We start from the raw sequence: 12,765 nt of genomic DNA, 5'->3' as shown, positions 1-12,765 counted from the left end.
ATTACTTGCACATTCTGAATTCCACTACTTGCTAGAATTTATTTGTAACCCCCAAATCAATACTCATGGTGTTTTTGCAGTCATTTGCAGACATGTTTAAAGTGGTAAAAACGTTGTGCACACATTTCTAGTCGAGGTCGAACAAAGTGACATTCTGACTTCTTGATTTACTTCTCATATTGAAAACAAACTTTATTTCCGTGTTTTATTTAGTGCTATGATTTTTTGAATTTTGGGACTTCCTGTTAGTGATTTCACTGTTTAAAATGTCCCCCAAGCATAGTGCTGAAGTGCTGCCTAATGTTATTCCTAAGTGCAAGAAGGCTGTGATGTACTTTACCGAAAAAATATGAGTTTTCGTTAGATAAACTCCATTCAGGCTTGAGTTTATAGTGCTGTGGTGTTCAAGGCTAATGAATCATCATTATATAGTAAATAAGGTGTCTTTAAACAAAAACACATTAAACAAAGGTATGTATTAATTTGTTGACAACAATGTTGTGACTAGCGGCTCCAAGGAAGCTGTCTTTGTATGTCCCCTAGGAGCAATGCTCAGTGTTCAGTATATAGTGTTTGTGGTGTCTTTATAGAATACAACTACCACAGGCACTTGCTCATGCAATGTTGCAGCACAATGTCCTTGTGTAATATGAAGTATCTGCCTCCTTTCTCCCCCATCCATTCCCAGCCTCTAGCCAATGGGTCTCCCTCATGCAATGTGTGTTAGGAAAGAGATGGTCATCCGGTCCTCCACTGGCAGCAGTCCTTCCAGTCCTGTATTTTCGCCACCACTCTTGTCCTCACTGAGGGACACTGCTACTTCTAGACAGGGCCTGGCATGAGCGCTGAGCTGCACTCCCCTGACACAGGAAGCCACACTCTACACTGTCATCTGTGCAGGGTGACTGTGGGACAAACACTTCCTTTCTCTGGCCTGTTCTTTTGGCTTCCTTAGCATCTCCACCCAGGGCTGTATAGGCAATGGTTATGCTATTAAAGGATTGGAACACATAAAGGGAGTTTGGGAAGGGAAAAGTATTTACAAGTATTTGGTTGTGCAACAGTATGAATATATTAAAAAATATTGACGTGTATACTTTAAAATAGTTAAAATGGTGACTTTTATCTCAAATTAAAAAAATAAAATGTACCTGCTGCATGACTGCATCCATAGGCCAAAGGAAATGTTCCCACCCAAATAAAGGACAACCTGTACTCACCTGTGATCCCATCTCAGCTCCTAGCCCTGCTCCCTGCTCCTCATGCCTATCTATGCCTCTGGAGAGAGAAACATTCAAAGCTCCATCCATGGCAAATCCCCACCTTCCTTCTTCTCCCTACCTCCCTCCCTCCTTCAGAGAAATAAACTTCACTGTCCACTGAGTGTGGTCTTGCCCTGTGATCTATCTCCCTCCTTTTTTTTTTAATCAAAAGATCCATGGTGATCTCCAGTGGCACATTTTCCTAAGTGTACATATGCCATCTTGACCCCTTCACAAAGGAACGTCATTCAGCAGGACAGTATTGGGTGGAGTTTGGACCTAACCTGGTGCCTTTGGAGAGTTCCCCACCAGCATGAGGTGCATCTTTCAGATAGTTCCAGAGGATACTTAGACACCCAAGACACCCATCTACACCCTGTGGTGCATACTTTCCAATGACGAATATTAACAGAACTCCATATTTTTGAATATAATTGTTTCCTTAAAATCTATGTAGAGTTCTACTTACAGTGCAAAAACAAAACAAACAAACAAAATACCCAAAATACCCTAAGCTTTGCATGCTATGTAGAGCTGTGTCTGGAGCCTGTCTATTTATATTCTGACTTCTAGGTCTTGCTCTATTGTTTATTTATAATAGAAAGAAAAAAAAACACTACCTACATGGGACTTTTAAAATCATGCTCTCACTGATTGCCACATAAAGACCAGGCAAAGGTTTAGAATTCCACAGCTTCTTAGTCAGGTTGCAGTCCTAAGTGGGCGTGCCCTGGCCACCTCTCTGGATTCAGGGGAGGCCATGCCACCTTCTGTAGGAGTATCTCCTTGTTTGAGGGCTGAGCATTTGCTCATTTGTTACCTATGTGGTGCCACTCATCTCTGCTTCTCCTCAACCCAAAGTGTCCTGCGCGATGTGCCCCATTTCACAAATCAGGAGATAAGTTCTATATTATTTTTGTAGCTGAATTCTTCATTTGCTATCTATTTTATAATTTTGAGTTTATTGTTATAAAGAATGGAATATAGTTAATGTTTTGTTTTTCAATTCTAAAAGGGGAAACCTGACTACAAATACTTTTAAAAATTGACCAGTTCTATTTCTAATTTATCATTATGAAAAGTTAGAACACCACGTAATATATTTTGCCAAAAATTTTCCTAGTCTGTAGTGAGGCTGCCAACTATAACATGGGGACATAAAGGATCGTGTTCTTTTACTTTGCTTTCAAGTTTGGAGGGAAGAATCAAAATTCACTGGTGGGTCTCCTCTGGTAAGCTTTCGTGTTACAAAATGAAGCCTTCAGATGATGAAAGAATTAAGTCACTGGAGTTATCCCATGGCCAGTGTTTCCTCTTATCACAGCTGACAGCATCAGGCTGTGGGTTTCTGGCTGCTTGTCACACATGGGAGAGCACAGAGGAGGAGGAGTGGGGTGGATCAACCTTTTCTTCCCGGGGCAGTCATTCTGTGCTTTGAGGCTTATAAGTCTTCTCCACATGCAACACTGTGACTCACTATCCTTTCTTGGAAAGTCCCTGCTGTGTTGTACTTTGTCTGGTGGATGTGGGACTTGAAGTTGTGGTGGAGAGTATGTTTACTTAGCTCTCAAATTAAATACTAGGGTTTAGTTGCACAATGAATGCATTGATCGCTCTTATTGTGTGCATGTGAAATAGAACTTTCTGTACAAATGTTGTTACATTGTTTCTGATTATCTTCAAAATCACATATTATAAATCGGAAGCACCGTCCCTAGAAATAGCTTACACTTTATAGCCTTACTGTTTAAATGAATTATGATGTACCCACGGTCAATTTCCCCCTGGAAAACTGAGCTCCTGAAAATGTTTTGTTTTCCTGCTTGCTTTCATTTGTAATGTGTGTGCGCCTAAATGTGTGACTCACCTAAACTGTTCTGTGGTTCCAAGTCTCTTCTATGGTGTATAGTAATATAGTGATCAATAAAACTTTTGAAATAGTTGTGTAAGCGAGGTAGTTGCATATGGTTTTGATTGATTTTCTTTTTGCAGTTCCTCTACCCACATGTTGACCGTCATCCTCTTCCAGAGAGCCATCTGTTACTGATCTCAGAAGAGAAATGTAAGCGGATCTTCAGGTGGTACATGGGGACTTCATGAGTGGCACCTCTCCTAATGAAACATGGGAGATGACTGAATCTTCTAGAGGTCCACTCACCAGTGCTGAGGTCCTGCTGACCGTTGACGTAGGACTCCTGTGGAAGGGCTGTCCTTTGGCCCCATTTCTTGTTTCCTCCTACTGTGCTCTGTTTCCTCATCCTGGGAATGATGGGCTCCTGCATATTCGGATTTCCAGTTTTGTCATGTGGTGGTAAGTTTGTAGAACAGTTGCGCAGGTCATTTTCGCCTTCTTTAGTCCATCCTCCTTTAGGATGTCTGTCACAGTGGATAACCATGATATAAGGAGACAGGCTTGGATGGAGTCAGGGCAAGGCATTAGAAACTAGAAGAATTTCATGGCAGAACTTGAGGACACATACTAACTTGGTCAAATTTAGGTAGTAAGATTGGGACATCCATTAATAATGTTTTCAGGTTGGAGGTTGGAAGGAGAAAGGACAAAATTTACTGGTGGATCTTATCTAATAAGTCTCCTTTATGTTACAAGATTAAACTGCTAATTTATAATTGGGAAAACAAACCTGAGGGGTTAGGTTTGTGTTTAGTTCCTATGCTCTTACCCAACTGTCTGTCTCATATTTTTGTAACTAGAACCAGCAGAAGGTAAGTATATTGAATGAATCTAAATTGCTTACTGAGAAAAAGGGATCATCTAAAAATTGACCCAAAATGTTTAGGTTTGTTAATGTGAAATTTATCCCTATAAAAATGCCTCCCCCAGATATCTTGTATGAGTTTTCTATCTGATATTTTCATACAAACAGGTGTTTGGTATTTGGAAACTGAAGATAAACCCTGGCAAATGAGCCTTTATTAGCTGCACATAAGACTGATGGTATAGGGGAGGCAAATGCTTGTTGAAGGAACTCAGGGGAACAGAAAGGTTAAATGCATGCATTGTTAATTTTGTGGAGCAGAGTAAATGTTGGACTTGAAACAGACTGTAAAGAGAAGTTGAAGAAAGGTGGGTTGTGTTTTAAATCTTTATTGTGAGACTGCTGTCTGTGATAATATTTTTAGCCAGTTATTTAATCTCCATTTTTTATTAAAAAATTGTTCACAATCATTCGGTGAAAAAAGTACTAATCTCTATTGTGAAGGTAACTTATCTTTCTGTTATTTCTTTGTTTAAAGATATTGAACAATTTCTTATCCAAGTCATCCAAGAAGATGGAAATAGAACGATAAATATTTGAAATTCATTTTTTTCAGAGCCCCCTGCCCCCAAGAGTGACATTTCTAGACTGCTAAAGTTAGGTTAATGTGTCCTGGCTTGTGTGGCTCAGTTGATTGAGCTTCATCCTGTGCACCACCAGGTTGCTGGTTCCATTCCCAGTCAGGGCACATGCCCCGGTTGTGGGTCCTGGAGGCAACTGATTGATGTTTCTCTCTCTCTAAAATCAATGAAAAAACATTAAAAAAGGTAGATTAATGTTACAGAAACATTTTATTTATTCTTATAGGCTATTAAATAAAGATATAACTTTTTTCTCTAATTTTTATACATAGATACATATACATACACATACAATAAGTAAAATTATAAAATATATGCTGAGGTTTTATATAGTACATTCTTGTTTCTTATTTGCTTGTTTTCCACTTCTCCCTCACCTTTTCACCTTTAATTTTTGTTCACAACCTGGTATATATACTTTCATACTCTTCTCTATACGTGTATTGTCTATCATCCTCATCCCTGCCATAGATGGACATTTACTTGATTACCAATTTCATTTTATCTTATTTGTTTGCATTTGGAATTATCTCAAATATTTTTGTGTCTATAGCTTTGCCTATTTTGTACACATATCTCTTGGGTTTAAATCTTCAGGGATAGATAATTGGGTTGATATTTTAATAAATTTCAATAGATTTTGCCAGATTGCTTTTCTTTCTCTTTTTTTTAAATTAAATTAATTTTTTTTGTTTGTTTCAGATGTTTCTCCTTTTTCTCCTATTGACACCATCTTTCCAGACCCGCCACCCCCCACCCAGCATTGTTGTCTATCCATGGTTACGCATACATGCATATAAGTTCTATGGTTTATCCCCCCAGCAAACTCCCTCTTCTGAGATATGTCAGTCTGTACCCCACTTCTATGTCTCTGGGCCTATTTTGTTCATTAGATTGTTTTCTTTTTTTTTATCCTCACCCGAGGACATTTTTCCATTTTTTGTTCAGGTAGAGTAGGAGGGGGAGAGAGGAACAGAGAGAGAGAGAAACATCGACGTGAAGGGATACATCGAGTGGCTGCCACCCACACGACTGACCAGAGCCGGGGACAAACTGCAACCGAGGTACATGCCCTTAGCAGGAACCGAACCCGGGTCTCTCGGGACCGCAGGCCGACGCTCTAACCGCTGAGCCAAACCGGCCAGGGCCATTAGATTGTTTTCTTCATTATATTCCACAAATAAGTGAGATCACATGATATTGGTCTTTCTCTGATTGGCTTGTTTCACTTAGCATAAAACTCTCCAGGTCCCTCCATGTCGTCTTAAAGCATAAGAGATCTTTCTTTCTTACAGCTGTGTAGTGTTCCATTGTGTAAATGTACAACAACTTTTCTATCCACTCATCTATTGATGGATACTCAGGTTGTTTCTAGATCTTAGTGATTGTAAATAGTGCTGCTATGAACATAGGGGTATATATATTCTTTTTGATTGGTGTTTCAGGCTTCTTAAGGCATATTGCTAGAAGCGGGATCATTGGGTAAAATGGCAGTTCATTTTTTAATTTTTTGAGGAAACACCATATTGTTTTCCATAGTGGCTGCACCAGTCTGCATTCCCATCAGCAGTGTACTAGAGTCCCCTTTTCTCCACACCCTTGCCAGCACTTTTTGTTCAATGATTTGTTGATGGCAGCCATTCTGGAAGGTGTAAGGTGATACCTCATTGTTGTTTTGCCAGATTGCTTTTCAAAAAATTGTAACAATTTGCAGTTTACAAGCAAACTATAACAAAACCCATTCCTCTATTCACACTGCTAATAGGTGTATCTGTCTTCTAAAAAATAAATTCCAATTTAATGGGTGTAAGTTGATATCATTATTATTTTAGTTTGCATGTCCCTTAATATTAGTGAGTTTGAGCATCTACTATGCTTACTGGCTATTTGAATTTTCTAAAAATTGCTTAGTTATATTCTTGTCTATTTTTCTACTGGGTTGTCTTTCTTTTGACAATTTGTATCAGATATTAATATCTTATTGATATTTAAAATGATTTTCTTCAATATTTAACTGTCTGCATAAAAATGGTTTTGTCTGAAGATTTTAATTTTAAAGTTATGTGAAGAAAATTGAAATGGAAAAATGGCATTTATTAATATGTATCTACTATTGATCACCTCATATCAAGAGGCCGGGCTAGAGCATGACCATGTGTGGCTAGAAGAACATGTGTGGCTAGAGCACTGGACCACCAGGGGCTCAGTGGATGAGGGAGGGCAAGATCAGGGCCAGTGATCACAGAAAGGTTTGCTCAGAGAGGAAAGGACAAGGCAGGATCCCACAGCCAGTGATGAGAATTTAGGGGAGATATTTAAATAAACTCATAGGGGTCAGAAACTACGAATGGACATAGACACAGGACTGGCTGGTTGGAAGAGGGTTTGGGAGCCCAGAAGGCACTGCAGAGTGAGGGGAGGGGGCATTTGTCAGTGGCCCAGAAAGGATTCTCCCTGCCCAGATGGTGCCACCTCTGCATTCCTTTGTCCGTGAGTGCCCTCCTGTGGGAGGCACTTGGCCCTCATTCTTAAAGGCTTAGACAACATTTTCTCGAGGCAGTGTGTGGTTCCACATACTCCTCACAACATTCCTGCATAATGGAGGGAGTATTATTCTTATTTCCATTTTTACAGGAAAAACCACAACCAAGATTCTCAAGTGACATAGTTCTGGATGGGTACAAAACTGAGGTGTGAACCTGGGTTGCCACACTCCAGTGGAATCAGATGGACTTTTCAAGGAGACAGACAGGTCCTCTTGGGCCGTTCCTCCAGCACCACTTTCCTCCAGCCTCAGTGTAGTGGACACTGGCGAGCCAGAATTGGAGGCACAGTATTCCACATGCCCTGTGCCTCCCTCAAGTTCCAAGTTAGCCTCAGTTGGGAAATCTCTAGTAGGATTACAAAGGGTTTAGGCATGAAAATGGACCGTTCTAATGCTCCCCCTTTTCCTCATTTTTTGTACCTCAACATTCTCTACATTCTTTACTCATTTGTCCCCATATAGATTACTTTTGCTCATAAGCATTTTGAGGAAGTGAATACTTAATTCCTTCTGTTAAACTTGCAATATCCTTGGCAATTCACATCCCTTATCTCATTGTTGTTGTTCTTTTTGTTATTGTTAATCCTTACCTGAGAATATTTTTCCATTGATTTTTAGAGAGTGGAAGGGAGGGAGGGGAAAGAGAGAGAGAGAGAAACATCTATGTGAGAGAGACACATCGATTGGTTGGCTCCAGCATGTGCCTGGACTGGGGCTGAGGGTCAAAACTGCCACTCAGGTACGTGCCCTTCACCAGTAACTGGGAATCAAACCTACATGACACTTTGGTGTGTGGGCTGACACACTAACCACTGAGACACACTGGCCAGGGCTCATTTTTCTTTTTTTGAATAAGCATTCCTTGAGTATGGTTATGAGCTAGGAACAAGACATTGAGAATATGAAGGTGTTATAGAAGAGTGCATAGTCAGTGGGGAGACTTAGAGTATTAATTAAAATGTAACTGTAATTGCCCTGGCCAGTTTGGCTCAGTGATTAGAGTGTTAGCTCACGAACTTGAGTCATGGGTTCAATTCCAGGTCCAGGGCATGTACCTTGGTTGTGGGTTAGATCCCCAGCCAGCTTTGTGCAGGAGGCAAACAATCGATGTGTCTCTCCTATATAGATGTTTCTCTCTCTTTCTCTCTCTCCCTCCCACTGTATCTGAAAAAAATTAATGGAAAAATATTCTTGGGTGAGGATTTAAAAAAAGTAACTGTAATAGAAGCATGCCAAAGTGCCACAGGAATGCAGAGGTGGGGAGCTTTGTCTTGGGCTGTTCTACCTCAGCGTCCCAACCTGTGAAGGCCTCATCTGCAGAGACCTGAGTGGGCTGTGTCCAGAACAGGAAGCCCTGAATCTTCTATTAACCTAGTTATTAATTTGTGGTAGACGTGGCCTTGCCTTCAACAGCACCAGCCTTTCTGTCAAACTAGAAATAGAATAAAATAGTACATTATAAAGTGTTTGGGGAGAGCAAGTCATGAAATGATGTCTTAAATCTTTTCTGAAAAGACTTTTCAGATGTATGTGTTGAGGGGGGGGCTGTTAAAAATGAACTGTAGAAATACTTACATGTATTATTCAGATAAAATATGCAAAATAATAATGATTTTCAGATCTTTTTTTCTTTTAAAACAGTTATTTATTTCTAAAATTTTTTTGACTCTTTAGGTGATTAAAAATTCTGACCGACTCCCAAGACAGAGAGTAGCAGAGGATTTTGTTTGGGCTCAGTGGGATATGGCAGAGCAGAGATTATACTACATCGACCCAAAGGTAAAAACTAGTCCACTGGACCTCCTTTTTATAGCTATGATTGAATTTTGACATTGTAATTATTATAATTTATTAACCACTGCATGTTCATTGATGGTTTATTAAAAGTAATGCAAAGGTTTTTGTTACTGTTTGCTTTTGGACTGTTTCTCTCTCTCACATGCTCTTTTATTTTTACTCGTGTTTTTGTTGACTTTTGGGGGGTAATACTCATTTACTCTGTTTTCTCTTTTAGAAATCAAGGAGTATCTTAAAATGCATCCAATTTTGTGCTGATGAGAATTTTACCCTAATGGTAGGTCCAGAAAATGAGTGGGCTAGAGGAAACTTTTAACATGTTGCTGCCCCTTTTCAAAGAGAGATGTTATAAACAGCATTGTAGCATTCTTGATGTTCTGTTAGTTGTGTGAGCAAGTGAAATAGTTCTTGCCATCTCAAGGCTTCAACACTGTAACAATTGCAATTAATATAAACACAGGAAACTTCTGTTAACTGAATACTTCACGTTAAAGAAACAAGTGTCAGAGAGAGGGTTAGTAGAAGGTAATAGGTGTGGTCAATAGTAAATAGCTTTAAGTGGTTATCAGTCATTGATGCCAAAGAACTTGTGAGGTTGGAGGATTTGAGAATAAGGTCAGCAAGAGGGTATAGTTTAATTAGTAAAAATCTAACATGACTACTGAAAAAGCTATTTGGAATGCTAGCCTTGGGGTGAGGATTCATAAATAATTTTTTATCTATAACGAACAGTATGTTGTTACTCTTCCTGACTAGGACTGATATTGGTGTCTAGGTTGGTATCATACCATAATAAGTATTTTATTTATTCCTCCTGCCCATTTATTTTATTTTATTTTTTTACTCATCCACTCTCCTGCTAAAGACATGCAGTCCTTCCCTCCTTATGTGGTCATGTGTGACTTTATAAAAGTTTACTCCTTCCAATTGGTTTACTACACAATCCATTTATGATATTCAAATCTGAAACAAAGTTTGCCAAGTATTAGCCCTTTGAGAAAGAAATATACGTCCAGCTTGTGACTGTATGAACTCCAGAATATTCCCCATGGACTTTCTGTGCTGTGTACCTTCAGAATAATCTCTGAAGATAATGATGGTTAAATGGGCTCTTCATCATTAGGCAAGCACAGTGCTGTCAGGCTTGCTCTGGTCTTCAGAACTAGTGTCACCTAATGTCATTTTTCATTTGTTTTCTCCTGGTTCCTTGACAGTTTGAAGCACCTTTGGACATATTATTAAGTAACTCAGGATTTAAGTAAGTTATTCATAGATTTCTATTAATTTTTATACTCACTCATGGGAAGAATGATTAGATTCAAGCCTAATCTATAGTATGCAGATACAAGGATAATTTGATATTTGGGGTGTGTGTGTGTGTGTGTGTGTGTGTGTGTGTGTGTTCTTTTATATTTCGGTTCTCTACAGGGAATAGTAACAGCTTTATCAAGCACGAGCACAGGGTTTTACCATGTAAAACCAATCGTCCTGATTTTTGTAGTCATTTATTTCTGTAGGGTGTCTCCATCTATTTGATCTATGAAAGTGTTCTTCTCCCAGTGACTAAGAGATAGCTACATTTAGAATCTAACATCAGCCCGGGATGGTGTGGCTCAGTTGATTGGGCATCATCCTGTGAACCAAAAAGTTGCTGATTCAATTTCTAGTCAGGGCACAGGGCATATGCCCAGGTTGCAGGCTAGATCCCAGGGGGAGTGTGCAGGAGACAGTCGATGGATGTTCCACTCTCACATCAATGTTTCTCTCTCTCTCTCCCTCTCCCTTTCTCCCTCCCTAAAATATATGTATAATCAATTTGATTTATATATATATAATCAAGCATCAAAGCCCTTTTCTTATAATCATCAAAGAGGAAGTCACAGGTCAATCCATTTGCAGTTCAACTGAATCTATTGCTTTACTTCTTTTCTGTTTCCCTTTTTACACAATAGGTAAGTTTTCCCCCCCAGACTATTTTAGTAAAAACATGAAACACTCTTGAAAAAATAGACTCAAGGCCATCAGTGCACAGAAAAAGGAAAGTCTTCTTGAATTAGAGCAATGATAATCCAAACTATTCAGTGTTTCACTAGCTTTATTTCATCATATGTAAACATTCATTGTGCTTATTTTGAATCGCATGTTGTCCTCTAAATCAGGAAAAAATGAATGGTGAAAGTAGTTTTATTTTTTTCTGTTTCCCAGATCACATTATTTATGTACCATGTATTTAAAAATAACTGTTCTTTCGAATTTTTAAACAAAAAAAAATGTATGTACTTAAATTTCTCAGGGACATGTCTGTACTTCTATAGGTATATTCTAGTGGTTACTATCTTTTATGAGGGAGCTTATTTTTAAATTCATTAAAAATTTTTTGTCTTTTGTGTTCTTCGACTTGTCAACTTTGGATGTGGTTATCTTCAAGACCAAGAGAATTTACCCAAATACCCGACTCTATGTGTTTTTACCAACCATACAGGTGGAATCAGGGTTGCATTTATCCATTTGTTCAACTGTGCTTGAGTTCTATACAAAATTTAGTCATTGTTTAGTTACATGGATCTTGAAAATGAAATATAATAGCCACATTTTCCCATAAGTGATCATATAGATTTTTATATACCAGATTATCTTTTCCACTGTAATTTTACACATCTGCTATCTTACATAAAAGAAGCCATAGTCAGCAGGGTTATTGTGCTAACAGTTATTTTTGTATTAATGTTCTAATGGAGGGGATGGACTCATATTTTGTCAGTCAGTATTTTCTCTCCTGCTCCATCTTTTAACAAATGATACAGTGATGCGGATACTTTTAGTGTCAGTCTGACTGATGTGTGAGGGTTCTAAACCTACATTCTTAGCTGCTTTAAGAGCCATGCTCTAAGCTGCTGAGCTAACAATAAAAGCTTGACATAAAGTTGTCAGTGTACAATCTTCTGTCTTAAAAACTGTGTATTGTAGATAGAGAAAATAAAAAGGGGGAAAAGAATACCTAAAAATGAGAGAGGAGTATGATTACATGAATGAATCTTGTGAACAAAACTGCTCATTAAATTCAACAATCATCTAAATAATCAACTCTAATAACTAAATCTAAAAGCCATTTTTAATATTGCAACTTCAATGGATATTTAATGTGTGAGTTAAGTAGTACTTGGACTAAAATCGTATTCTTTTAAAGCCAAATTATGTGACATTCTTTAAGCCAACAAACGCCCTCTGTATGCTAGGTATTGGGGATACAATGATTAATAAAACTGACCTAGTCTTTATTAATATAGACGATATTGTTTGGTGTGGACTTTTGATTTTGAATAAGTACACGCATAGTCTTAGAATCATGAGGGTCGGCTTTAACTCAAGCGGTTACTTTGTCATGGCAGATATTAAAATAGAATCATGATAAATATTATGAATGAGAATTTTAGGAAGCTGTGAGAACATATAATGGAGGTTTAATGAAAGATACTAGTGTCATCAGATATGTTCCAGTTTGGCCAGTCCATCTCTGTGTTTTCCTCCCTCTAAGACATCTGTCCTGTTCTATTTTAGTTCTGAAAATTGCTCCCTTTCCCATCTCACTCCTTCATAATTCATCCCATTTTCCCGTGTCCATCTCATCTCCCTCAGTCACACGAGTCCCTCCATAAACCAGTCTTGGGGAATATCGGGAAGGAAGTGGTATTTCACTTAAGACTCGAAGGATGTATGAACGAAGAACAGCATGACTGAAGTAGAGAGAGCAAAGGGGAGAGTGCTGTGAGAGGGAGCTAGGGATGGGCAGGGACCAGATGAAG

The 12,765-nt window shown here is 38.7% G+C and overlaps 1 protein-coding gene across 3 annotated transcripts in view; it reads left to right on the top strand.

Annotated features, from left to right (window-relative positions):
- The first annotated feature begins 2,255 nt into the window (after positions 1 to 2,255).
- LOC118620488 (gamma-secretase activating protein) overlaps positions 2,256 to 12,765 on the top strand; it is a 64,731-nt gene continuing 54,221 nt past the window's right edge. The window contains exons 1-7 of one of the 3 annotated variants that reach the window (XM_036247600.1): positions 2,257 to 2,705; positions 3,255 to 3,324; positions 4,518 to 4,567; positions 8,840 to 8,944; positions 9,180 to 9,239; positions 10,177 to 10,220; positions 11,359 to 11,444. In XM_036247600.1, coding sequence (XP_036103493.1) covers positions 2,628 to 2,705; positions 3,255 to 3,324; positions 4,518 to 4,567; positions 8,840 to 8,944; positions 9,180 to 9,239; positions 10,177 to 10,220; positions 11,359 to 11,444 — 493 coding nt within the window. In that variant the 5' untranslated portion in view covers positions 2,257 to 2,627. Of the gene's footprint in view, positions 2,706 to 3,254; positions 3,325 to 4,517; positions 4,568 to 8,839; positions 8,945 to 9,179; positions 9,240 to 10,176; positions 10,221 to 11,358; positions 11,445 to 12,765 lie in introns of all 3 variants that reach the window. The other 2 variants (XM_036247601.1, XM_036247602.1) reach the window with 2 other exon arrangements.

The sequence above is a fragment of the Molossus molossus genome, unplaced genomic scaffold (assembly GCF_014108415.1).
Source record: "Molossus molossus isolate mMolMol1 unplaced genomic scaffold, mMolMol1.p scaffold_m16_p_7, whole genome shotgun sequence".
Taxonomy (NCBI): Eukaryota; Metazoa; Chordata; class Mammalia; order Chiroptera; family Molossidae; genus Molossus; species Molossus molossus.
This window is presented reverse-complemented; position numbering and strand designations above follow the sequence as displayed.